Source organism: Rhinichthys klamathensis, unplaced genomic scaffold (genome assembly GCF_029890125.1).
Source record: "Rhinichthys klamathensis goyatoka isolate OS25496 unplaced genomic scaffold, OSU_Roscu_1.1 h1tg000005l_1, whole genome shotgun sequence".
Lineage (NCBI taxonomy): Eukaryota > Metazoa > Chordata > Actinopteri > Cypriniformes > Leuciscidae > Rhinichthys > Rhinichthys klamathensis.
The window spans coordinates 1943835-1971358 of NW_026606558.1; the positions used below are offsets into that span (position 1 = coordinate 1943835).

Consider the following 27524-nt stretch of genomic DNA (forward strand, 5'->3'; position numbering starts at 1 on the left):
ACAGCAGGGGAAATAACGTGCTTCTCTGTAGTTTAACTCAAGTGTCCAGGGTAACGGTTAAAGTGTATTTTGTCACGCGCAGAGATTATGTAAAAAATAATAAAAAATACCAGCAAGACTTTGCCACAGCCGCATCTGCACATACAAATAAAGGTTCTTATTGGCAATGATGTAAGAACCTTTAACATTCATTGAACATTCCATCCCATTGAACATTCCCAGTTCATCACTGGTTCTTTGAAGCCACTTAGGTTAAACAAATGTAATGGTTTTGATTTGGTTATGGTTCTTTGGAGATTAGAAGAAGCTCTTGATGTTTTATTATGCGTTCTTCAGATAAGTGTATTGGTTTCTAGGCTGTAGACATTGAGGGGACATTGATCGGTCAAATTAGCTATCGACCAATTTGGGCTTTTCGGCTCTGAATAGCCCACATGAATCACATGACGTAGGCTAATCAAGTCTATCTCCCTACACTCTCAAAATTCTGCAATGTTTGTATATATACATATAATATGCATATGTTGATTCACCTCGTAGCTGGTTCATGGCTTAACTCTTTAACTAAGACTTTTTTTTTTAAAATCCCTATGAAAAAAAGAAAAAAAAAAGAAAAAAAAGAAGAAAAAAAACAGCGCCGCTGAAAAACTGTTGCAGTCTACTGTGACTGATATTCGAGTGAAATGGCTTCTCGAACAAGATTTTTTTTTTTTTGATTTTGATTATTGGGAATTTATTGGATGCTTGTGGTTTGCTATAGACCTTATTCACAGCATCTTTTATTTTTAACGGGAATTAAAACGAGCCTGTGGATTACATCTCTTCAGTGGGTTGTACTGTTATTTAATGCTCTGCTGACGAAACACTGCAAAATACTTTCAGAGAAATTTCAGTAGACAAAAAACCCCAGACAACTGTGGGAAATTATGAGTGATCTTGGAGCTTTTTACAGTTTTTACAGTGGATGCACACGATAAGTCTATCCCTCACAGCCTCGCTTTCATACCTGTCATAACGCTGCTCTGAATAGGTCAGAGACAATTGATAAGGTCTATTTCTGTGATGCCATGTGAGTGACAGGTTGTCCCGCCCTCACACCCGTAAACACATCATCAGAGAAGAGTTGTTGCAAGTTTCTACAATATTCCATTAAAAACAACATTGTCCATTTTGATTTCATGGTGACTTTAATTTAGTAGAAATTACATGGGGACAGTCTGTTTGCCTAATGTTACCCTGAACAGTCAGAAAAAATATTCCATGATTTTAGGCAGTTTTCATTATTGATGTGGTGTATCTACTGCTGAGCACCTCAATATGAATGTAAAGTGTAAAATAAAATGTTGTTCAAGCATATTTTCTATGCCATTGTTCCATGACATTCCAGTATGCTATCTCATACAGTCTACACTTTGCAGTTCTTTCAGATTTGAATCAAAATACGAGCACAAGGGGAAAGGTACACTTTAGCTGCGTCCCAATGTGCATACTATCCACCCTATCTGCCCTAAATAGTATTGACAATTACTAATGTCACATACTATTTAGGATGGATAGTATGCACATTGGGACGCAGCTTTTGTTTGTTTGTGGTTTTGAAGTTGCTATGGTACAGATATCCTCAGCTACTGCTTGGGCCCAAAACTCACAGCGAATCCCAGGGCTTCTTTACGCACGCGGACCAATCAGAGAACTGTTTACTGAGAACGTTCAGCACCCCGGTGCCATGGCCACCGCCGCCATGGTAACCACCAAGCTCAAAGTTGAGAAGTGTACGCTGGCGGAAGAGCCTTCACAAGAAATTAGCTGGGATTTTAAATTAATTTCTTTATTACTTTTTATTATGTAAACACTTAGTTTGTAATGACGTTATGTTGTTATTTTACAAATATAAAATTTTAAACGTCCTGGACGTTTTTTAAATGATAAACACAACTCGACCTAGCGTGCGAATGGCGTTTAACAGTTAGCCATCTGCTTCTCGGTTGAACATTTCTCGTATGTTTCGCTTGTTATCGACAATCAAGAAAGAAACCAGATATTTCTGCCATTAACATCTTATTTCAACTTTCTACATAAAGCGCGAGTAACTTACGTTTGTTTCAAAATGCCAGCCTCGAATGTCCAAGCATCTCAGTCAAACCTCCGCAGTTCACGCGAGAAGATGCCAGTGGGATTCAAAACAAAAGTAGTGGTTCCCCGAAATCCCAAGCTGGTAAAACGGGAGACGAATTCCGCAAAGGTGAGCACTTTAATATATCTCAATACTTTTTTCTTTTTTTTTCACTTTGATTGTAAAGCCTAAGGTCACCCCTATCATGCATTAAATCTCGGCCTCCAAACGGAGCACTAACTAGTACCTTAAACTACTATAACTGCTTTTAAACTACTCACAAAACTTACATTAACATACTAGACTTGCGGTACTTTTACTAGGACACCTAAAAGGCTTTATGTTAAATAACAAAACTAGTTATTAAAAGTGAACCACATCCTACTCAAAATTTTTGATATAACGTTAGTGTGGAATGAGTTTAGTGCATTTTGATGTTCCTTTTTTGATTGACAGATGGTTGATTAAAGGTGGATAATTGTTGACAGAAACAAAAATGGAAGAATCTGTAAAAACCTGTTCATTTGTCACTGGCCACTTTATTGCTAGTATTGAGTTGGACCCCCTCTTGCCTTGCCTTGATTCTTGGTTGTATAGATTCAACAAGGTGCTGGCAGGGCTGGACTGGGACAAAAAATCGGCCCGGGCATTTTGGCCCAGACTGGCCCACTATATAACACAAACGAACTTTGCACGCCCTTGAATATGTATACCAACTCCTATTAAAACCACTAATGCCATAAGTGAATATGAGTGAGTAAGAGTTAACCGATGAAATAACTACTAAGTTGAACTATACTCCACAGTGATGAATCCTAAAGAAAGCTATAAGCTGGGATCGCAATACCGGTTTTTCCCACAGGATTTTGGGAAATCTGTGGTGAGTGCACCTCTGTCCCTCTAGGGGGGTTCAGGGGCATGCTCCTGCGTAAGAAAATTTTGTGCTTTTTAATGATAAATTCATCAATCTGGTGCACTTTGAGAGTTAAAAATAAAAGCTCCAACCCATATTCAGTGTGCAAATTGAACAAAGAAAAACTCAAAACTCTTTTAGTTGTGATATAGTGTCTGTCTACATTACACTACTACATAATAATAGTTATAATATTAATCCCATGGCAGTAATAGCCATATGTTGTAAAACAAATGCACTGAAAAATAAAAGCAACTTTCATAATTAGTTTCGTAACTAATTTTGATACAGAGATAAGCACATGATCTTTTATTTTGACGGAAACGGCATCGAGCTTTTATTTTGAAGAAAAACATGGTTTACAAACTCATGACTCATTATTGTCTCATTACAATTCTAATAAAATGCGTAATCGTCAAATATGCAGATGTGTAAATAATGCAACTGGGTAGTGGGTTCCTACATAGCCTAAGTGTTGTGACAGTAGCCTAGTTCTGCTTACCACAGTTCTCTACACTCACTCATCTCTCTCCTTATCCTCCTCACTATCCTCATCAGCCTTTGAAGTTTCTTTTTTCACGCTATTTCACTGCACATTCCTTGCGTTTCTTCTCCATCGCTCTGACTATTTTGACAGATACACACTGACACTGCTCGCTCACTCAGAGCTCAAAGGGGGAGGAGTTTAAAGATGTGATTGGACCAGCCCAGTGTCAATCAAGAAAATAACCAATGGGCCGCTGATCTACGCGTTTTATCATGCGCCGATCTGTGAGAAAAAGAAAAACCTACGCTGATTTTTTTGTCCAATGCATTACACCGGCACAAAGATCCCAGAGCCGCCAATTAAACAAAACTAAACGCAATGGGCCGCCGATGTACGAGTTTTATGGGCCGTTCAGACTTTAAAAAAATAAATAAAAATTAAGTATGAGATGTATCGGCCCACAAAGCACGTCGGCCCACCGGGCAAATGCCCGGTATGCCCGATGGCCAGTCCAGCCCTGGGTGCTAGAAACATTCCTCAGAGATTTTGGTCCATAATGACATGAAAGCATCACGCAGTTGCTGCAGATTTGTCGGCTGCACATCCATAATGCGAATCTCCCTGTTCCACCACATCCCAAAGCTCTAGGCCTATTGCTCTATTGGATTGAGATCTGGCGACTGTTGTGGCCATTTGAGTAACAACACGTTATAGTGAACTCATTGTCATGTTCAAAAAAATAGTTTGAGATGATTTGAGCTTTGTGATAGGTAGCCATCAGAAGATGATACACTGTGTTCATAAAGGGATTGACATGGTCAGCAACAATACTCAGGTAGGCTGTGGCGTTTAAACGATGCTCAATTGGTACTAAGGGTCCCAAATGTGTGCCAAGAAAATATCTTCCACACCATTACACCACAAGCAGCCTGAACCGTTGATACGGCAGGATTGATTTTTGCTTTTTATGTTGTTTACACCAAATTCTGACCCTACCATCTGAATTTCACAGCAGAAGTCAATACTCATCAGACCCGGCTACGTTTTTCCAATCTTCTACGGTCCAATTTTGGTGAGCGCGTGTGAATTGTAGCCTCAGTTTCCTGTTCTTAGCTGACAGGATTGGCACCCGGTGTGTTCTTCTGCTGCTGTAGCCCATCTGCTTCAAGGTTCGATAAGTTGTTGAGTTTAGAGACGCTCTTCTGCAGACCTCGGCCGTCTGTTGCCTTTCTATTAGCTCAAACCAGTCATTCTCTTCTGATCTCTGCCATCAACCAGACATTTTTGCCCACAGAACTACCGCTCACTGGATATTTTCTCTTTTTCGGACCATTCTCTGTAAACCCTAGAGATGGTTGTGCGTGAAAATCCTAGTAGATCTGCAGTTTCTGAAATACTCATTCATTCCAGCCCGTCTGGCACCAACAACCATGCCACATTCAAGGTCATTTAAATCACCTTTCTTTCCCATTCTGATGCTCAGTTTTAACTTCAGCAGATTATCTTGACCATGTCTACATGCCTGAATGCATTGAGTTGCTGACGTGATTGGCTAATTAAATATTTGCGTTAACGAGAAGTCGAACATACGTACTTAATAAAGTACCCGGTGAGTGTATATCTGCTGTACCATGTGTGTGTAATCACTTTTTGGGATTTTACTTACTGTAATGTCTCTCTTTTATCTTTGTTTGTCACTAATGCCTCGTTTCCACTGAGCGGTACGGTACGGTACAGTTCGGTTCGGTACGCAATTATTTGCGTTTCCACTGTCAAAAGTTGTGAATGGTACCAAAAAGCCGAACCGTACCGTACCACTTTTTGGGTACCCTTCCGTTGTGGTACCTAGCACAGTGGTACGGTACTAAAAGGTGGAGCTAGACTCACTGCAGAACGGTGATTGGTTGACAGAGTATCGTCACTTGCGCATGCTACAAGGGCATTAGAAGCATACAGTTAAAATATAATACTACTGTTATTGTGTCACGAAATGTAGTTTTAAGAGTTTTTCAGGCGAGAAAGTAGTTTTTTAAAGCTCAAATCTGTGGTTTATTTATAGATTTATGATCATTTGAAGATTCATTCCAAGCAATCACCGGACGCTCGGTGCTCGTGCACCCCGCCTGGAGCAGCCTTTCCCCCGGCTAGCCGTTCTGATGTTTGCCGCTGACTCTGACGTCTCTGTAGTGGTTAAACATGAGATATAATTCGCCTTGTACAGACCTAACTGGCGATCTTTGGTCTCGTGAATCTATAATTCGTTCCCTGGCCAGTAGTTTTGGCAGAAGGCTAAGTGAAGTTTCATATATTTGAGCGCTGAATTTGTATATTTGACTGAATTGTTTGCTTTGTTATTAAAGCTTTACTGTATATATTTGTGTACCTTTTACTTATACTTTTATAATGGCTATTATTGATACAACTGAAATTCAACAAAAATAGATAGTTTTGTCATTTATTTTATTTTATTACAAGATCATCTGTAATGTTGTTTATTGCAACATTTGTACCAATGCAATATGCAATACATTGCCTGGAATATGTTTAATATTTTTAAATTTAAACGAAAAGAGGCAGGATTGTGTTTTATATTTAGTTTTGTTATAAATATAACGTTACATGCAGTGAATATAATCAATATAGGCTATGCGTTGCCTGAACCAAATTTGTGTGCTTATAATGTTTAAAATGTATTTAAATTAAATCGAAAAGAAGCAGAGTGGTGTTTTATAACATATTTCGTTTTAGTGTTGCCTAAAATGTACATAACCGGAGTAGCAGAGCGAGCTGAGTGGCGCATTCAAGAACGCGCTGTTCCATCAGCAGAATTACTGGACTCGCGTCCTCGGGAGTCATTCTCCTGAGTTGGACTTTGCGTGGCTACTTGGTATTGAGAAACGCCTAATGCCAGCGCTTGTTTCTTGTGACAAACATCCCGAAAAGCAAGAACAAGATCTGCTGTCTGTCATCCATTGTTGTTTACTATGTCGTTTTTGTTCGCGCAAAAATGACGTCGATCGCTTCTCTCCGGCAAACACCACGCCTATCAAGTGACGTTATCACTACTTTCCGGCATACACCACGCCTATCAAGTAGGGTACTGTTGGCAGTGGAAACGCGAGCCCCGATCATGGTTTAGCGACCCGACCCGAACCGTACCGTACTGAACCGTACCGTACCACTCAGTGGAAACGAGGCATTAGACCCTATCAGTGTATGTGTGAATAAAGAGTGTCTGATTGTCAATCTATTGCAATATAAAACACAAACAAACACACACTGTACTCACAAAAGAGCTTTACAAAGAATAATTTATACTATATGGACATTTGCTGCAGAATATAGGAAAATATATCAAATATAAAAATTCCTATATAAATAAATATGTAGGCTATATATATATATATATATATATATATATATATATATAGGAAATACACACACACACACACACTGTGTATATATACTGTATATATATATATATATATATATATATATATATATATGCATATATACAATATATAAATGCACTCATAACAGTCTGCAAATGTTTTTCCAGTTGATTCCATCAGTATATGCTCGAGAAATGTGCCAGACTACAGAGGAGCGATTATCAAACACTTACGAGGTGCATCCGCCCCGCATCCTGGAACTCTTAGACATGAGTGAGGCCACACATCACAAGGTAAAATACCATCATTCTAATATGCTCAGCTCCAGCACTTAATTAACTAGTTTGCTCTTCTACATCACTGGTTCCAAGTATCTAAGTAGCAACATTTTCAAAGTTGATTAAGGACCAAGGACATCATTATTATAGTTTCTCTCTGGGGAGATACTAGAGGCTTTTAATTTGTATATGATAGCAATAGACCTTATTCAGAGCAGCGTCATGACAGGTATGAAAGCGAGGCTGTGAGGGAAAGACTTACAGTGTTTTCAATGGTGTCCGCTGTAAAAAGCTGTATAAAACTCCTAGATTACTCATAATTTTCCACAGCACATATTTGCTAGAGTTTTTTTGTCTACTGAAATTTATTGGAAAGATATTTTTGCATTGTTTCATCAGCAGAACAATTAAAAAAACACATTAAATAACAGTACAACCCACCGAAGAGATGTATGTCTATCCCTCACAGCCTCACATTCATTCCTGTTAAAAATCAAAGATGGCGCTGCTCTGAATAAGGTCTATGGCAATTGTTTACAGTACCTTACAGTAAAGTAAGGACATTTCCTAGTTCGGTGGTCAAAAATGCCTTTGAATTCTCACTTGTTATTATCTATGAATTTTAAAACAGGGACAATACATTTTTCTGAAAATTATTATTAATTATTATTTATTATTATAATAAATATTATATAATATTATTATAATAAATAATTATTATGATGCCTGTATTAAAACCCTGACTGTTTTTAATACAATTCATCAAAAATCACACTATGAAAAATAGTAACTAACTATTGCAAAAATCAAACAAAAGCAGTATTATATCGTAAAAGAATTATGACTTTACACAATAAACACATTACAAAAATAAAACAAAATGAATGAATATGAATTTAACAAATCTTTTTTAACATTCTTTTTTGTATTTAATAATTTTCATCATTATTTTATGTTTGTGCTTTTGGAAATGGATCTTTACCATCCCTCATTATTAGGCTTATTATTTAGCATTTTTGGCTCATTTTGAGCAGAATGTATGTGGTTTCTGCAAATGTAATTGTTGCCAGTGTAAATGTTTAGTTAATTGTTGTTTTATTATACATATTGGGGCATACTTTCACCCATGTGGTATAGTTAAGATATGTGTGGGAATTGCTGCATTGTGACACTCAATAGTATGTGAGATAAACTAGATGTGACAGATGTAATGAGAATTTTCTCAATAACGAATACAAGATATATAAAGAATATTGTTTTTCTCCCTTAACACACCATTGTTTTAAATGAGCTTATTTCACATTAAAGTTGAAATAAGGAAGCCATTTCCTACATTTTAAATTGAATCAGATATCTTCTAAGAGTTTGATTTTGACTTGATTTGCTTTTTATAGTTTTCCTCATTAGATTTGGACCAGGCCATGTTTCAGCCGTACCCGTCTGAGATTGTGTTCCAAAACTACTCAGCATTTAAGACGTACAAGGTGCCCTTAGAGCTGCGGAACAGTGACAAGGTGACTTTCATGCGTCTGAATTGATCATACAGTGTGTTATATAACCATACACTAAATGTATTTTAAAACATTTTTTTTTAACAATGTTTAGTACATTTAGGTGTATTTGTCTTTATACATGTAGATGCTTTATTATGAACTCTCAATTTAAAGACTAATTGTTAACACAGGAGATTTGTATCCCTCCCAAATCGAGTCCTGGAGATTTTCCAATTACCAGGATTTATGAAAACCTTGGCAACACTTTACAATAGGCTTTCATTAGTTAACATTAGTTAACAACTTTAGTTAACATGAACTAAGAATGAAACGCACTTCTACAGCATTTATTAATTTTAGTTAATGTTAATTTCAGCTTTTACTAATACATTATTAAAATCAAAAGTTATGTTTGTTAACATTGGTGCACTGTGAACTAACATGAACAAACAATGAACAATTTTATTTGTATTAACTAACATTAACAAAGATTATAAATACTGTAACAAATCTATTGCTCATTGTTAGTTCATTTTAGTTAATACATTAACTAATGTTAACGAATTCAGACCTTATTGTAAAGTGTTACCAAAACCTTTATAGACAAACTTTCTCCTATAAACAAAATAGAGTTGCAATGGATTATAATAATTGTCCTTACAAATCTTCTGTTTGCACCTCTGTATTCCTGACATAAATCTGATAAATCTCAGCATACGATTTTGTTAACACTTGATAGTTTGCAGTTCGTGCCATTCTAATTTACACCATTCAACATCTTGCACTATTCCTTTAAGACAAATAGAGATTATCTTGTTCATTTTCATGTGTAATGATCACTGGCTTGACATGGACATGCTGCTGACTATTGCAGGTTCCTCGACTGGTAAAGGTGATCGAAGAAGACTCACTTTATTTTAAAGTGGTCAGCCCATTAGATGCTAGTAAGAAAGTGGCCCCAGGCATGGCATCTACATTCACCATTTTGTTTACTCCACAAGAGAACAAGGTAAAATTTATACCAAATATCTGCAACTGACTCTCACATATTGCCATTGGTTGTGTACTAATGGGCATATTTGCTTGTAAAACAATGAACGGACCAAAGAAATGTTAGGAAACATGCAACACAACATGGGAAATAAACGTGTCTCTCCAACACAACGTGGAAAATAAACTTCAATGTCAAGTTTTATTTTAATGTTTAACATATCTTTGAGAAATCTGAGAGAGTACTTTGGTAAGCACAGGGCAATGGAGGCTTAGTGTTTCCACCACAGCCACTCATCGGTCCATTAGTGGCTCTTTTGCAGTCTCCAATGTGACCTGCTAATCTATTTTGGTTTGGCAAAACATTAACACAGATTTCTTAATACTGTCATTCAAATAAAATCAGTTCAAATTGAGCTGTGGTGGCCCAGTCACAGAAAGACAGTATTATTTCCTCTCTTGCTTGTATTTTCTGTCAGGTTCAGATCCAAGGGTCTTTTGCATGTAATTATTATAGATTAACTCCTCAATGCAGTAATTCCTAAATCCTGGGGTTTATTTAAATTAGGATTGATTAAAGAAACCATATGTACCAGATGTATAGTACCATATTATATTTAGTTTTTTTTTAATCCTTGTCTTCTTCAAGGCTTTATCTTCCTCTATATGTCACCACTGACTTTCAGATGCTTGTAATTGTAGGATTACATTCACAGACTCCTCTGTGTGACTGAACGTGAGAAGTTTGAAGTACCCATCCGCGCAATTGGGCCCCGTGCCATCTTGGACTTCCCAGATAGTCTGCATTTCCAAGTTTGTCCAGTCAAGTGCCTGTCCCAGAGAACTCTGCTTGTGCGGAACATAGGAAATTGTGAAGCTAAATTCCAGCTCAGCACATGCAGGTAAAAGAGGAGTGACATTGTGGTGTGTTAATGATTTAATTTATTGATTTATGACTGACACTTTCTTTTTATGATTGCGTCTATATGTTCCCCACAGCCCATTTTCTGTAGAACCATCTGTAGGTACTCTTGATGTTGGTCAAAGCATGCAAGTTACTGTTGAGTTCTTGCCAAAAACCACTGGGGATCACAGCCAGGTTTTGCTGCTGCATTACCATTCAGGTACTTACTGTTAATTACTTCACCACAATCTGCTCTTCCTACTAACTCCTCCTCTGCAACACACTGCTATATGTCACTGTGACATAGGTACTGATTTCCACATGCACCCACTTACATCCTACTCAGCAGGTGTAAATAATTTTAATATTAGCCTTCATCGTTAATGTCTGTTCATCTTTATATTTTCTAATTATTCTCTACTGAGAATAGCTTTAATATACTGTGCTCTTTTCACCACCCACACATATACTGCACAGAAAATAATGTAGATGCCATTTTAAAGTACATTTAGGCTGAAAAACATCAAATTGACTCATTGACTAGCCAAATTGCATTGTTCTTTTTGAGGCAGAATATATTTACATGACTTTCCTCAAGGTTTTTTGAAATTGAATATATTATTCTTTAGGTGTTGATTACCCCGATGTTATTATGATTAAAAAGCATCAGTTATTTTTGTTCTATTTGAGCTTGAATATTTTATCTTTGTTCTTTCAAAGGGGCTTTTAGGCAAATAGCTATATTATTTTTTTTAGACTGAAATGGTGCGGGTGCCTGGTTAATCTTATAATATATCGTATATCAGGATGGACTGGTCACACCTCTAAAAATTGTCATTTTGGAATCTAATTCAAAATCCAATAGTTGATTTGTTGTTAGGATTCATTTGATAACATCTTTAATGCTGAATCACTGTTTTACCTGATTCAGCTGTAGGTGGATAGGCAGTATTTATAGATGTTGCTAAGAAATTCTTAATTAAAGATCATGTGCATGGGTAAGAGGGTGTGTTTAAACTGACATACTAGTGTGTGCATGAATTGGCTTTATGCCACAGCTTCACTACTTCCTGAACTTCAGCCAGCCCTTTGTTTCCTGTCTGTCATTATTGGACAAACTGATTAATCCAGGTGTGCCTGGCCTCAGTAACAATAATCAGGCACACCTGGATTAATCAGTTTGTCCAATAATGACAGACAGGAAACAAAGGGCTGGCTGAAGTTCAGGAAGTAGTGAAGCTGTGCATAAAGCCTATTATTGTCTGTGTGAATGTGCTTGTATATTATTTCAGCATGTGGTTTAGTTATATGTGTGTGTGGTTTATGCAGGTTCTCTGGCTGTCTCACTGAATAAACACACAGGTCTGCTGAAGGCCATCGGCATTAACTTTTTAACCCTTGTGCATTGTTCAAATTCACTACCCTTTCGTTATGTTCGTGGCTGAAAACAGCCACTACTTTAAACTGCTGTAAAAATGTATCAGATAAATATTTTTTTCTATTTTTTTTACATAAATCTATTAATCAACCTCAGTCCTGATCAAAACTACTAAATGTTTAACAAAAAAATCAGGATTTTAACTCTTTAATTGCCAAATTCATAAATGATGTCACTGATTTGGGGGAAAAAACACACAAAATGACTTATATTCAATATAAAATGTGATTGTGGACTGGATTTTTTTTAACCTTTTATCACAGTCTTGGACATGTCAAAGATTAGAAACAATGTTGGTTTTGATGAATTTTTATTTTTTGCGCAGCATCAGATTTTAACTTTTTCTCCCTCATTTACTGTTCGTGGCTGTTTTTGCCCCATTGACTTCCATTATAACCACATTTATTGATTGCAAAGCCATGACACCAAATAATCATGCATTTTTGATTGTTGGTGGTTTTCCCTGTTGGGAAGAGGTAAAATTTGTAATTTTTACTGTGGATAACCAGGTGGCACCATTAACCCTTTAGATAGGCCTGTGCAAAAAAAGCTTAGTTTCTGGCTTTTACATGGAGTTATATGGAGTATAATAGCATTATAAAGTGTGTGTGTGTGTGTGTGTGTGTGTGTGTGTGTGTGTGTGTGTGTGTGTGTGTGTGTGTGTGTGTGAGTGTGAGTGTGAGTGTGAGAGAGAGAGAGAGTGAGAGAGAGAGAGAGAGAGAGAGAGAGAGAGAGAGAGTGTGAGAACTCACCTTGATGCATCTGAGAAAATCAAAATATGCACCTCAGCTCTCAGAACTACATGGAGTAAACAAAAACAACGTAGCCTAAGTGTATTTATGCATCTGCTGCCTTTTGATGGTGAGGAATGCAGACTAAACAAAAATAAAGCAAGTGGATATAAACACTTGTCATTTGATGGTGAGAAGAGCAGCAAGCAACATGTGAAAGGGCTTGACTTGTAGTGAAGTTTTAGAGATGGTTATTCAGCCTGACCCCTCCAGCGATCTGCAGGAGGTATTGTCTTCTCCCTCTGACACAACAGACTCAGGAGAGTCAGATCCTGGTTTGGATGTGGCACCCTCATCATCCTCTCTAGCTTCCACTGAAGGCGAGGAGGATTCGGAGGATCCTGGATCTGGGTGGATTGGGAGAAATGGCGAAGTGTGGTTTTCCACCAATGTGGAGACAACTCCCTTTCTTCAGCCTGTCAAAGGCGTGACTCCAGGGCCGACGCGCTATGCCATCGCAAGGGTCCAGAACATGGATTCTGTGTTCAATCTGTTTTTTTTTCGGAGGAGATGATTGACCTCATTGTCAGCATGACCAACCTCCATGGGCACCGCTGCCACCGCACAATGAGAAACTGGACCGGGGTGGACTCCACAGATCTCCATGCCTACATGGGGCTACTGATTTTGGCCGGCGTCTACAGGTCCAGAGGGGAGTCCACACGTTGCCTGTGGGATGATCGCAGTGGTCATGCGATTTTTAGTGCCACCATGTCCCTCTCAAGATTCTCCCAATCCACCCAGATCCAGGATCCTCCGAATCCTCCTCGCCTTCAGTGGAAGCTAGAGAGGATGATGAGGGTCCCACATCCAAACCAGGATCTGACTCTCCTGAGTCTGTGGTGTCAGAGGGAGAAGACAATACCTCCTGCAGATCGCTGGAGGGGTCAGGCTGAATAACCATCTCTAAAACTTCACTACAAGTCAAGCCCTTTCTCATGTTGCTTGCTGCTCTTCTCACCATCAAATGACAAGTGTTTATATCCACTTGCTTTGTTTTTGTTTAGTCTGCATTCCTCACCATCAAAAGGCAGCAGATGCATAAATACACTTAGGCTACGTTGTTTTTGTTTACTCCATGTAGTTCTGAGAGCTGAGGTGCATATTTTGATTTTCTCAGATGCATCAAGGTGAGTTCTCACACACTCTCTCTCTCTCTCTCTCTCTCTCTCACTCTCTCTCTCTCTCACACTCACACTCACACTCACACACACACACACACACACACACACACACACACTTTATAATGCTATTATACTCCATATAACTCCATGTAAAAGCCAGAAACTAAGCTTTTTTTGCACAGGCCTATCTAAAGGGTTAATGGTGCCACCTGGTTATCCACAGTAAAAATTACAAATTTTACCTCTTCCCAACAGGGAAAACCACCGACAATCAAAAATGCATGATTATTTGGTGTCATGGCTTTGCAATCAATAAATGTGGTTATAATGGAAGTCAATGGGGCAAAAACAGCCACGAACAGTAAATGAGGGAGAAAAAGTTTAAATCTGATGCTGCGCAAAAAATAAAAATTCATCAAAACCAACATTGTTTCTAATCTTTGACATGTCCAAGACTGTGATAAAAGGTTAAAAAAAATCCAGTCCACAATCACATTTTATATTGAATATAAGTCATTTTGTGTGTTTTTTCCCCCAAATCAGTGACATCATTTATGAATTTGGCAATTAAAGAGTTAAAATCCTGATTTTTTTTAAACATTTAGTAGTTTTGATCAGGAATGAGGTTGATTAATAGATTTATGTAAAAAAAATGAAAAAAATATTTATCTGATACATTTTTACAGCAGTTTAAAGTAGTGGCTGTTTTCAGCCACGAACATAACGAAAGGGTAGTGAATTTGCCCAGAGTGTACTGTTGAGTGTTTGAAAAATTTCAAAGCATTTTCCCAAAATATGTGGCAAAATAAGATTTGTCACCAAAAATCATTCCATTTGCTGAAACACAGAAAAAGTTATGGCCAAATTAAGACTCAAAAATACCCCATAGTGGCTGAAAACAGCCACAACAGCACATAAGGGTTAATATGCATTCTGTTCTAAAAATACCACTTTGCGCCCATCAGGGGAGTATCATTTTTAATTTAGCGCCTTTTCCTGTCTCCTCCTCATTTATGTTTAACGTGAAGCTGCTTTGGAGCATGTCTTCATTGGTTTGGTTCTGGGGGTTGGCAGAAACATCTCCCTGCAGTCCCAGTTTCATCTCAGATAAGCACAGAGACCTCTCTTAAGTCTCTAAAGGTGGTCTCTCTGTGCGGCGTATTTCATAGGGCTGAAGTTTGAGAGTAGTTTTTCTTTTCAGTAAAAGCCAAACCTGATAGTGTTAATTGTTAAGATATTTTGGGCATTTTAAAAGAGATTCTGTTGTTGATGTTTTAGTGGTTGCTAATGTGTATAACGACAATTCACCATGACGTCACAACAGTAATAGACTTTCTTTCGGGTGGCAAAAGCCGAAGCGTTCCTATGGCAACGCTAGTAAATTGCTTGGAAGGGAGACCCACCGTCGACTGTAAAAAATTTATAATTTTTTAAAAAAAAATTAAATATAATGCGTTTTTTTATCATAATAATAAGAACTGTGTTTAATGATATAAGTAAAAAATATAATAAATAAATATGTAATATAGTAGGCCTACGCCTACACATAATTAACAAAATACTCTCTAGCTCTTTTTTCTAGCCAAAATAACGTGCTATATAGCCTATCATGGTCATTAGATGGCTTTCCTGAGGTAAATGTTATGTGACATAATTGTTCTCCAGCTGTTATATTAACCTGTTTGCGCGGTTGAAAAACACTGATTGGTCGATATTATGTATGAGGAATATACATTTCGGTAAGTTGCGTGAAAAAATGGATGTGTGGCGTGAGAGCGTGTGAAAAGTGACAATTGCGTGAGTCTCACGGTCAGTGCGTGAGAGTGGGCAGCCCTCTTTTACTTCAGGCAGTGACTGGCAATGAGTCTGATCTTCAAAAGAGACAAGTTTACTAATATTAGTCTCGAATTTCCCCGGCTGAAGATGCTCTGCTATGATTTTGTAGATGGACCGGTTTGAGAATACACGAAGCAGAGTTGAAGGGCAAGCAGGGTTGGCAGCAGAAATGTAAACGTTGGATAAATCATATAATTTAGGGCATCATTAAGATTTCCTACTTTTGACGACACAACGTCCACTCGCTATAACCTCCTCACCCACAAGAAATCGATACAACCCCTACACCTTTTGCTGTATATCTGGCAGCGGAACCCCAAACACAAGACGTTTTCATCATCGTTTCAACTTTGATCAACAACAATGTGTTTAACTATGTAACTGTTACAGTAGCCGGCTGGATCTCTTCAGTTAGTCAGTAGAAGCCACTCGCTTTCTACCACCCGGAAGTATCTTGGTGCCTATTGTTTACAAACATTCTGAAAAGCCGTATAGAGTATCTTGTGGTTAGGTTGTAGGATTTGTTCATTGCATCATTCAATGAACATACTGTAGCTGTGCTAATGTCAGTGCAGTGAAAAAATAATGTATGTCTAAAATGAAGAGATATGTATTTTGTGACACTATATATAACGTGCAACATTTAAACAAAGTTGAGTAAAAACTAGGGCTGTCAAATGATTAATCACGATTAATCACATCCAAAATAAAAGTTTTTTTTACATAATATATGTGGGTGCACTGTGTATAATTATTTTGTATATATATAAATACACACACATGCATGTATATTTAAGAAAAAAATATTATTTATATATAAAATATTTATATTTATATATAATATAAATTATATATAAATCTATATACAGTATATACATGAAAATATTTCTTAAATATATACAAGCATGTGTGTGTATTTATATATATAAAATAATTATACACAGTGCACCCACATATATTATGTAAAAAAAACTTTTATTTTGGATGTGATTAATCACGATTAATCATTTGACAGCCCTAGTAAAAACACAAAGTATGTTCCTATTTATTTTGTTAATTTTACCTAAAGGTACACTATGTAACTTTTGGCCCTTTAGCCAAAAAACTGCAGGTGTTTTGTGGAAGAACATTGTTTTGGTTGTGCTTAGGCTCTGCGTGACTACAGATGAATTTGTTTATCATACTGCTCATAAAACATTCACTAGCCTACTAGGCTTAAGAGATCTAAGCAGTTTAGATGGAAAGGATCTCAAGCTGAGTAGCTGAAGACGTTACTGTAGCTATACCCATTAATTGACATGGTACTACCTTGGAATTAAATTCCAGCACAGCGCTACAACAACCATGATGTGAGGACACTTCACAATAGATAATGCTTTACAATGAAATAAAAAGAATCTGTTCAATAAAATACCTTACTCACCAAATGAGAAATAAAAAAAAGCCATCTCCGCATCATTTTTTCAACATTTGAAATCCCTCAGTTCTTGCCATCTCTTAAAAGCCAAGCCAATGTTGATTCTCGTTTTATTACGAGCTCTGTCGTGTTCTCTTTTTTCCAGTAGACTCTCCTCTTTTTAACTTCCCCAGAGGTTCGAGATTAAGCATGCTCCATGTCAACCTTTCTCACTCGTTGTGACAACTTACCTAGGCCACTCCCACACCATACATGCGTCAAAGTAGACGGAGCACCTTTTCTCTATTTACAGATATGACAAGACACGCACGGGCGAGTGATGTATGTACGCAATTTCCCATGAAAACCATCCCGTCAGGTTTAAAATATAAACACTTAGAATATATCATCAATCCCATGGTAAGCCTATTATTCTTCCTATAGCGTGTTTTCCACAAGTGTGGAGTCCACTCTCGGATCTTGGTATGCCATTTTGCACGGTCAAGTGGCCCTTTTGTGTATAATTTGTTGATCCTTATCTGCTTCGATTGTATCCTGCCATCTTTGCTTTGGCCGTCTACGTGGCCGTTTCACGTCCACCACGTTTCCTACCGGTAAGCTTTCGTATTAAATACAAGATACTCCTTATCACATTCAAAGCACTCCATGGTCTTGCCCCCCCTATATTTCTGATCTCATCCATACCTACTCCCCAGTTCGCACACTTAGATCCTCCGATACCGGTCTGTTGACGATCCGTAGGCACAAACTATCATCGTTTGGTGGAAGGGCTTTTTGTACCGCTGCCCCAACTCTCTGGAATTCTATTCCCCAACACATCCGCGACCTTTCATCATTACACGATTTCAAAACCCACCTTAAAACATATCTTTTTGCAACTTGTTTCCCTGACCCCTGACTCTATGATCTGATTTCTATGTTTATCTACCACTATCTATTATGTTATCCATCTCAATTTATTTGTATTGTTTTTTTGTCATGTTTATTTGTACTTTATTGTAAAGTTCTCGGAAAGGTGCTATATAAAATAAATGTATTATTATTATGAAGAGATAGGCGGTGTCAGCGACAGTGCCTGGTGCTGCTCGTAGAACGTGCCAATACCATTGAAGCTTTGCTGCATTTTCTCCATAATTGGTGCAACGCCCATTTTCCACCGAATTGTATCATTACAGCAGTGGTTAAGGAGAGACACACCAGTAATCCAGCGGAGCATGCGCATCTCCATAACGTGGAGAGAGTACCAAGTGCCTATTGTAACTGGCCAGCATTCGACTCAATACAGCCCAACTGTATGTACTACTGTACGACTTGAGACGGATTGGTATGCGTTTATCGCATAGGACTCCAGTGACTTCTTTCCTGCGCATCCAGTTCACCCTCCCATGCACTTCATTATTGATATCACAGTCACTTTGCAGGCGCAATCCAAGGTACTTAAAGCTGGTTGTCTTCATCAGGGCTTCGCCACTAACCAGGATCTTGCCATCAGAAGGATTGGTTTCCAAATATTCTGTTTTCTTGATGTTTGATTATTGTGACAATTAATTATTGTGGTCCAGTTGGTTGGTACATGGCCAAAGTCGACGTTGGCATTGAAGAAAGTTGCTAGCCATTCAATCGTGGTGACACGCAGCTCCTTCAACTTCCAAAAATCCACTGGCAGATCGGTAAAGCCTGGTCCTTCATGCTATCAATGGCTTTGGCAACTTCTTCAGTTGTAATACGAGGGATTGAGCCGACATTTGGGATGCCTTCAGGAACCGGAGAATGTGGGAATTCGATGTTGGATATCTCCTTGAAATAGTGTCAGCATTACAAGATCATCCTCATCGACCATCCTCGTCTTTTACGCACATATAGTGTTCAATATCTTGTGCCCTTTGGTGCTCGCTTTCGCTAGTCGGTAGATGATATATTGACTCATTATTTAATTTTTTTTTCATTTTAAACAAACAAAAAGTTATATAGTGTACCTTTAATTTGTTTAAGTGGATTTACTGAATTCCATGTGTTAAAATACATTTTTTTATTAAAACTTGCAAAAGTTTTTTTTTTGTTGAAAATTTAACTTTTTTCCCCAGTGTTGTAGAGCTTCAGGGAATGTCCCTGGATTTTGTTTATAATTCTCTTCGACAAAAGAGAGCTCTGGGTGAAGGAATCAAACAATTATTATTAGTCTTATTTAAATCTTTGATCTCAAGGTTATAGCTTTTCAGTCGGTCACCAAACAATTTCCTTTACACATGATGTGCTCAGATCTAAAGGTTAATGTCCATGTTACTTATTGACAACCAGCCGACATGTTTAATATAAACATCTAAGGTGCAATCTGGGGCTGTCTTTAACTGCACTGTTCTGTCTTTCCATTAATAATGGACTACAAAGCTAAAGAGATATCAATGCCCATGTAGTCCCTCTGAAACCACAATGTGTTTAATTACCAATAGCTGGAAGTAAGTAGAGACACTATCTGCTCTAAGCAACACGGTAAAGGATGAGTTACTTAATCTGTCCTACATTTTCAAATACCTCCCAACTGTTTTGCTTCGCATCATCTGCCTTATCTAGGCTGCAGAGTTTGGCCATTGACTCTAAAATATGTATAAGGAGCCAAAAAGCCCCGGGTAGCAGCTGCAGTAGTGGGGAATAGGGGATCCTTCCCACTAGTACACATTCAGTGTGACTTCTTATTCAGTGAAAGCTATTTCCTTTCATGGGACACTTGGGTTTCTTCAAAGGATATCCCTCCTATCATTTCTGCCTGTTAATAGGGAATGCATGCATGGAACTTCAGCATGACAAATAGTTTGTTGTTTCATATACAGTATGGTAAAGTGTGTATCTCATTTCTTATATTTCCCGTTACAAATGGCAGTGCAACGCATTACCCATGGCTTGTTTGCTATTAACGGCGTTCATATAGAAACAAAATCTCATTATCGTGGCATTCAGAGACAAGAGATACAGAGGGAGCTGTAAGCATCTAGGTCTGTTTAAATGGCAACATCGAGGCTAATGGAAAAAACGGTATTATATTCGCGAATGAAAACATGGAGCACCAAAGCAAAACAAACACATCAGCTTCGTTGCATGGGTCACAGGTCACGTTTTCCATTCTGTCTACAGTACATCAATCTCTCTCTTTTCCTCCTCTATTCAATAGTCTGTCTTCTGCTCAGACAGCATAACACAATGCATACAAAACATGTCATGAAAATAAACAAGATAATTACTGCTGTTTGTTGAATGAATTGCTAAAATGCATTGTGCTACTGTAAGAATAAAATACATGAACTGCTTCCTTAGAAATGCCAAAGGATCAGTGGCTATTGTTAAGATAATGTTTTTCTTTATTTATGAGTATTTTGTTCAGTGTAAGTCTAATTAAGGTTTGACATAGGTTAATTTCAGTAGGAATGGATGATATTTTTCGTACAAGACTTCCAAAAAGAACTCTGTGTTTCTTAGGGTGTTTTCAGACCTGTAGATATTTGCTTAGTTCCAAAACAGGGATTAAAATTGTCACAATATTGCAATTTCTTCTGGGTTCGGTTTGCTTTCACAAGTCACTTACGAGTAAACTGTGCACCCTTAGAGTGCACCCTGTTTATGTTCCTGGATTCCGCACATTAATCATTTTATTTTAAGTGTTTTGAACAGTTCCCATCTATATGTTTGTTCGACCAAATTTCAATTAGGCATTTCACCTCGTCTTTGCAGGTTAAAACAATTCATATTGAGATAACAAACACTGCTATTTTTCACACAACGTACGTAATTACCCATTATACATTGTGATACAGCTTGTTTTGTTGGTCCATTGGGTCGGATTGCTTTTCTCACCGCAAGCGAATCACTCCATAGTTCGGTTTTCGATTTGAGCGCGACTGCCATGTTCATATATGCCAAAACGAACTGAACTAAGGTACAAAACGCATCAGGTTCCGCTCCAATTAAGCCAGATGTGAAAAACGCCCTTATTGTATGTTTGTCATCTCAGATTTATTTTCCTTTGGTTAGGAGGGCCAAATGTGTATCTATATTATACTCTATGATATAAGCAGACCACTTTCCTCGTCAAGAAGTAGAACACCCCCTATCTTAGCAGGCTTTTTAGAGTGCACTTAAGAGTGAGCTGATGAAGACATCTCACACACACAATCTCCAGCTCAATGAAAGCTTTCCTCATTTCCCATTCTTCTCCCCTCCCCTCTCTTCTGAAGAGCTCCCACAATCCTTCAGCCTGCTGGCAGATACAGTGTCCCATCAAAGACACAATTTCCTTTGCTCTTTTTCTCTCTCTTAAAGCTTCATGCATAGAGACAGAGGTTAAATGTCTCTGGCTCATTTGTGAAAAGTGATATCTACGGCAAATTAATCAGTGGAGAGAGTAAAAGGATGAAAGGGTAAGACTGGGAGCGAAGAAAAGAAAGAAGGTACAGTCTGCCTTCTGCCATATCATCTTCAGGATGTCATTATGGCAGTTTAATTTCTTCTACCAATATTGTTATTCTCTCTGTCTGACTGTCAGTCTGTTATCATTCTCCCCCTCTCTTACACTGTCTCTGTCTGTCTTTTCCTTTCATAAAGCCCCCCCCCCCCCCTCATACAGCTTCTTTCCTCTCCTTCCAAGGATGTTGTAGCTTAAACATAAATGCAAATTCTTCTGCTCCAAGTACATCAGATGTGCGGCAATTACATTTGCTTGTTTAAAATGTGCACTGAGTAACAGCAGTCCTTCTGCTAGGAGACATGCTTGCATAACTGGATCAGCCCCTACAAATGCTTCAGGCTCCCGTCTCCTCTTTCTCACACTCTCTACTGTACAGCACAGAAAAACGTTTGGTGAAAGCATAGTATTATGAATTGTTTTTTTTTTCATTGACCTTGTTCATTTTGCTAGACACTGGCTTTATTTTCTTTTTCTTTTTTCTGGTTTAACCTCAAGAACTCAACTATTTGCATTATTGCATTTGCATTTGCATGTGCACTATATTTGGGAAATTATTGCATTGTGAAAACTTTGTGTGTGGGTGAACTATCTCTTTAAAATCTGTCTATAATGCTAAATGGCCATATATAAGATTTATGTATTAATTTGTCTAAATAAATGTAAAAACTAAAATCAGTTGTTATGTGAAATTTGATAAAGAATACATTTAACAGTGTTATTAAATTATTAGTGTTTTTAAAAAATAAGTGAGCTTTAGATGATGGGAAAGGTAATCTAAATGTAAAAATAAAGGAAATGACCATCACAATTAAATAAATTAAATTAACGCAATATTGACTGAAATATATATCCACTATCAACCAATACTGATAATCAAAGCAAAGAATTACTATTATCGTCCAATAACTTGATTTGTTTTCCTTATTTATCAACATACACTCACCGGCCACTTTATTAGGTACACCTGTCCAACTGCTCGTTAACACTTAATTTCTAAGCAGCCAATCACATGGCGGCAACTCAGTGCATTTAGGCGTGTAGACATGGTCAAGACAATCTCCTGCAGTTCAAACCGAGCATCAGTATGGGGAAGAAAGGTGATTTGAGTGACTTTGAACATGGCATGATTGTTGGTGCCAGAAGGGCTGGTCTGAGTATTTCAGAAACTGCTAATCTACTGGGATTTTCACGCACAACCATCTCTAGGGTTTACAGAGAATGGTCCGAAAAAGAAAAAACATCCAGTGAGCGGCAGTTCTGTGGGCGGAAATGCCTTGTTGATGCCAGAGGTCAGAGGAGAATGGCCAGACTGGTTCGAGCTGATAGAAGGGCAACAGTGACTGAAATAACCACTCGTTACAACCGAGGTATGCAGCAAAGCATTTGTGAAGCCACAACACGCACAACCTTGAGGCGGATGGGCTACAACAGCAGAAGACTCCACCGGGTACCACTCATCTCCACTACAAATAGGAAAAAGAGGCTACAATTTGCAAGAGCTCACCAAAATTGAACAGTTGAAGACTGGAAAAATGTTGCCTGGTCTGATGAGTCTCGATTTCTGTTGAGACATTCAGATGTTAGAGTCAGAATTTGGCGTAAACAGAATGAGAACATGGAACCATCATGCCTTGTTACCACTGTGCAGGCTGGTGGTGGTGGTGTAATGGTGTGGGGGATGTTTTCCTGGCACACTTTAGGCCCCTTAGTGCCAATTGGGCATCGTTTAAATGCCACGGCCTACCTGAGCATTGTTTCTGACCATGTCCATCCCTTTATGGCCACCATGTACCCATCCTCTGATGACTACTTCCACCATGTCACAAAGCTCTAATCATTTCAAATTGGTTTCTTGAACATGACAATGAGTTCACTGTACTAAAATGGCCTCCACAGTCACCAGATCTCAACCCAATAGAGCATCTTTGGGATGTGGTGGAACGGGAGATTCGCATCATGGATGTGCAGCCGACAAATCTGCGGCAACTGTGTGATGCCATCATGTCAATATGGACCAAACTCCCTGAGGAATGCTTCCAGCACCTTGTTGAATCTATGCCACAAAGAATTGAGGCAGTTCTGAAGGCAAAAGGGGGTCCAACCCGTTACTAGCATGGGGTACCTAATAAAGTGGCCGGTGAGTGTATATGCTTTACTTTATTGTAAAGTTAATGTAAATGTATTGTCTTCCCAACATCCTTAGCAGCCTCATTAGGCAGTGTACTGAATTATTTTGCATTGAAGACAGTCAGTGTATTTTGAAGACCTCAGTGTACAAAAAAAGATAAACAAGGGTTAATTATATCCAGTACACCTGATACCATAAAGGTCTCGATGGGATGAGATGAGGGAGGGTGGGGAATGTCTTAACAATCTAAAATGCCTCTGGTGACCTGTCTGTTTGTGTCCAAGAGTCATCAGAGAGAGACACATGCTGAGAAAAATAATAGTATTCTCTCTAGAATGCGTGCAAGAGTTGCAAACGTACATATACGTACATACAAAAACATGTGTGATGCATGTTCATACATGCAATATGTTAAGTGAAAAGTGCATGTGTTTGTGATGTTTGAGCTTTGAAGCGTGCTGAAACAGCCAATAAATGTAACAGCTAAAATTTGTTTCTCTACATTATCCATCAGTTTACCTCTGATGGATTTCTTTGCTGTCGATTTGTTTACTTGGTCTTGAGGAATTGTCTCATATATTTGCGCCCCTCCTCCCCAGCATTGTGTTTGTCAGTCAGCACAATCATATTACATATTCCAAATGCAATTCAGTATATCCAGAGCAGAAGATTTATAGTCCAAGATCAATGTTTACCTGGTATATATCATTTTATAGTGAAAACAATTGCTGTTTTATGTTTCGTTTGAATACTTTTTTCAACTTTGTGTGGGTGCATGAGTAAGTGCGCTGACATTATGGACAAGGCAGGGCTGTGATAGTCCACTAAGCATGAAGCTCCTGCTTTGAATGTAGCCAAACTAGTAAAACAAATCAAAATGCAGGTAAATATATGTAAGCCAGCTGCACTTCTGATTTGAGCTTTTGTTTTGAATTTTACGTTTGTTTTGTTCGCTTCTGATTGGTTTTTGGTGAGGTCATGTGACCGCATTTCATTGGGGAACTCTTGTCCTGATGGACCAGGTTCACAATCATTGCAGCACACAGCTCCACCATGGTAACAAACGCAGAATACAGACCTCTATTTGTTTACATGTAGCGCCACCACCATGGTGACTAAAAAAAGATCACACTCCAGTCGTACAATTGCCTAATTGTAAATCTTTTATGCTCGCTAGGGAATTGATGGGGACGATTCTATTTCTAAAACCGTGCCATTGATGCCCCATTTGTGCCCCCATTCTTTACTACTCATTTAACAAAGCAAAATACTGAACTTAGGCACATTATTTTGTAGATTTAACTTCGTTTAGTCTGTAATGTAAAAAATTATGCAGTTTTTCCCCAAAAATTATACATTTTGCTTTCATTGTAAAATGTAAGTAAATGTAAATTGTAGACCTAATATTTATGAAAAATGTTATGAAAAAAACGCAAATTTTGTCTTTGTTTTTGCTGTCATTCGGTTAAATGACCATCATTGTTTAAATAGTTTTATTGGCCTTATTAAGCTGAATAAAATCATGTTTTTAGATTTTGAATTTTAAATAATGTTGTGTGCCTCAATGATATTTGTTAGTTACGCTTGTTATTAGCCATTTTTGCTCTCAACTTCATAACATTCAACCCTACAACATTTTAAATGTAACAGGGTTGGCACAAATTAATAGATGGTTTCATGAGAATGACCCACCAATACTTTTGTAGAAATAATCACATTCTTTGGTTGATATTTTAAGTCTTGTGTTAACAGTAGACTGTCTTCATACAAACCTTTTACTTTGATACGTCTGTCAACCTTATGACTCCTTTTTTTTTAGGAGAAGACATCCAAATCACCCTCTATGGAGATTCCACAGATATAAATGTCGGATTTGACAAGAACTATGTGATGCTGGAGAAAACCTACATCTCTTTAGCTACCTACCAGAAAGTGGCAATAATGAACAGGAGTGATTCCATTGTGCATTACCAGTGGAAGAACTTTGCCACTGAGGAGGCAGAGGAACGAGACAAATTAAGGTTTGACTAGTTAAACTCTATTAGTTTTAAGTGTTTTTATTGTAGCTATAATTTAAGTTTTTATAACTATACTTTTGGAAACATACTTTGGTGACATGCTCACATCCTAATGAAAAATGATGTTGACAGCATCTGAGGTGCATTTTGTTTGTTTTTTCAAACCGAGAGACAAGTGAAACTCATTTTCAGTGGTAATGAATAATGACGGAAGTTTCTTTTTTTTTTAAATGAGCTATTCTTTTAACATTATGAATGTGTCAATCTGTTTTTGTCCATTTTTCTCTTATCCTCTGTTGTTTTCTTTCTTCTTTTGTAGGCTTTCTTCAGAGCTGGACCAAGAAGTTGATGATGACATGGAGCAGTTTCTGACAGAAAACACTGATCCTTCTTCGCGAACTTGTCTTTCGCAGTTTTCCCATACCCTCCAGGAGAGGCTTGTGCAAATTCAGCAGCAGCTTTTGTCTCTGGATGACCAGGACATTATCATGAGACCCCTGGTGTGTTACAACTAGACACATGACAAGCTTCCGCATTTTAGATTCCAGTTTACCCCGATGCAATATTGCATAACCAGCAATTAAATCTGAAACCTAGGATGTCCTTGTACCGTATAACCATATGCCTAAACATATGGTGGATACCAAACTTAGACATCACTCCACTCAGCCAAGCAATTTAAAAGATACTGAGCTTGTTTCTAATTAGACATGAGGATTTGTTATGTGGGAGAGAGTTAAATGTGATTTACTTAACTAAATGGTAATTCTATTGTTGAATGGGCAGTTTAAACATTTTTGTGCATGCAATCCCTAAATTCTATTAATCCTAAATTTCGCATTGGTTATGCACCTAGTGATTGGTCTTCTGCTACAGTTGAGTCTTTGTAAGTTTTTGCATGTCTGCAGTTGATGCAGAATGTATGCAACAGTGCCAGTCGATTATAACACGATCTGCGTCTGGAAGTACAGCTCAGCACTTTGTTTTTTCCAAATGACTAATCACATACCCTTTAAAAGACATCCAACAGTGTTTTGTGTTAATTCTGTCACCTTGCTGTGACTTTCACCCTCTTAAAGGCACATACAGACATTTCTCTCTGTACCTCACATTTTCCTTCATCTAATGTACATTTTATTTATAAGACAGAAGAAGATGCAGCTATAAGGATGGCTATAAATGAAAACGATTCCCATTCATTTCTGCTCTGATTTTTCTCTCACATTAAATGTTAATGCAAATGCAGATTTTTCAAACCAGGTTTATGCAGGCTTAGGCAAGAAAAGACAGAGACCGTGACCGAGACAAAACAAAACAAAACAGATCGGTATTTCCTCTGCTTGGATGTGAGCATCTGTTTACCTGCAGTAGCTTGTTCGCACCTGCTCCGTCAACTCTCTGTCAAGCACTGCCTGGTGACACAACATGCTGTTTGTTCATTAGTAATTTAGCAAACATTTTTATCCAATGCAGTTGTGGCCAACCCTAGAGCACCCTAATTTTAAGTGACTTGCTGAAGAGCGCAGTGGCGATAAGAGACCTTGGTATCTCCCAAGTCTATTGATGCATCACCTGCTGGGATCATACCTGTGAAGTTTGTGTTACCAGCTCTGATTGTTAGGCTTTCACCACTTTGTATGTGTCACTGCTTCAGGGAGTAGTGTAGCATGCAAACACATTATTTTTTTTTTTTCACTTCACTCCTGTCATAATAATAATAGTTATAATAATGCCTTTACCATGAAT

General features: G+C 38.0%; 1 protein-coding gene across 1 annotated transcript in view; it reads left to right on the top strand.

Moving 5' to 3' along the window:
- The first annotated feature begins 1973 nt into the window (after positions 1–1973).
- The window catches only part of hydin (HYDIN axonemal central pair apparatus protein), an 81355-nt gene continuing 55804 nt past the window's right edge, over positions 1974–27524 (top strand). Inside the window, exons 1-8 of the mRNA XM_056255010.1 lie at positions 1974–2242; positions 7073–7198; positions 8578–8697; positions 9551–9685; positions 10369–10568; positions 10666–10790; positions 25580–25781; positions 26098–26278. Coding sequence (XP_056110985.1) covers positions 2108–2242; positions 7073–7198; positions 8578–8697; positions 9551–9685; positions 10369–10568; positions 10666–10790; positions 25580–25781; positions 26098–26278 — 1224 coding nt within the window. The 5' untranslated portion in view covers positions 1974–2107. The remainder of the gene's footprint in view (positions 2243–7072; positions 7199–8577; positions 8698–9550; positions 9686–10368; positions 10569–10665; positions 10791–25579; positions 25782–26097; positions 26279–27524) is intronic.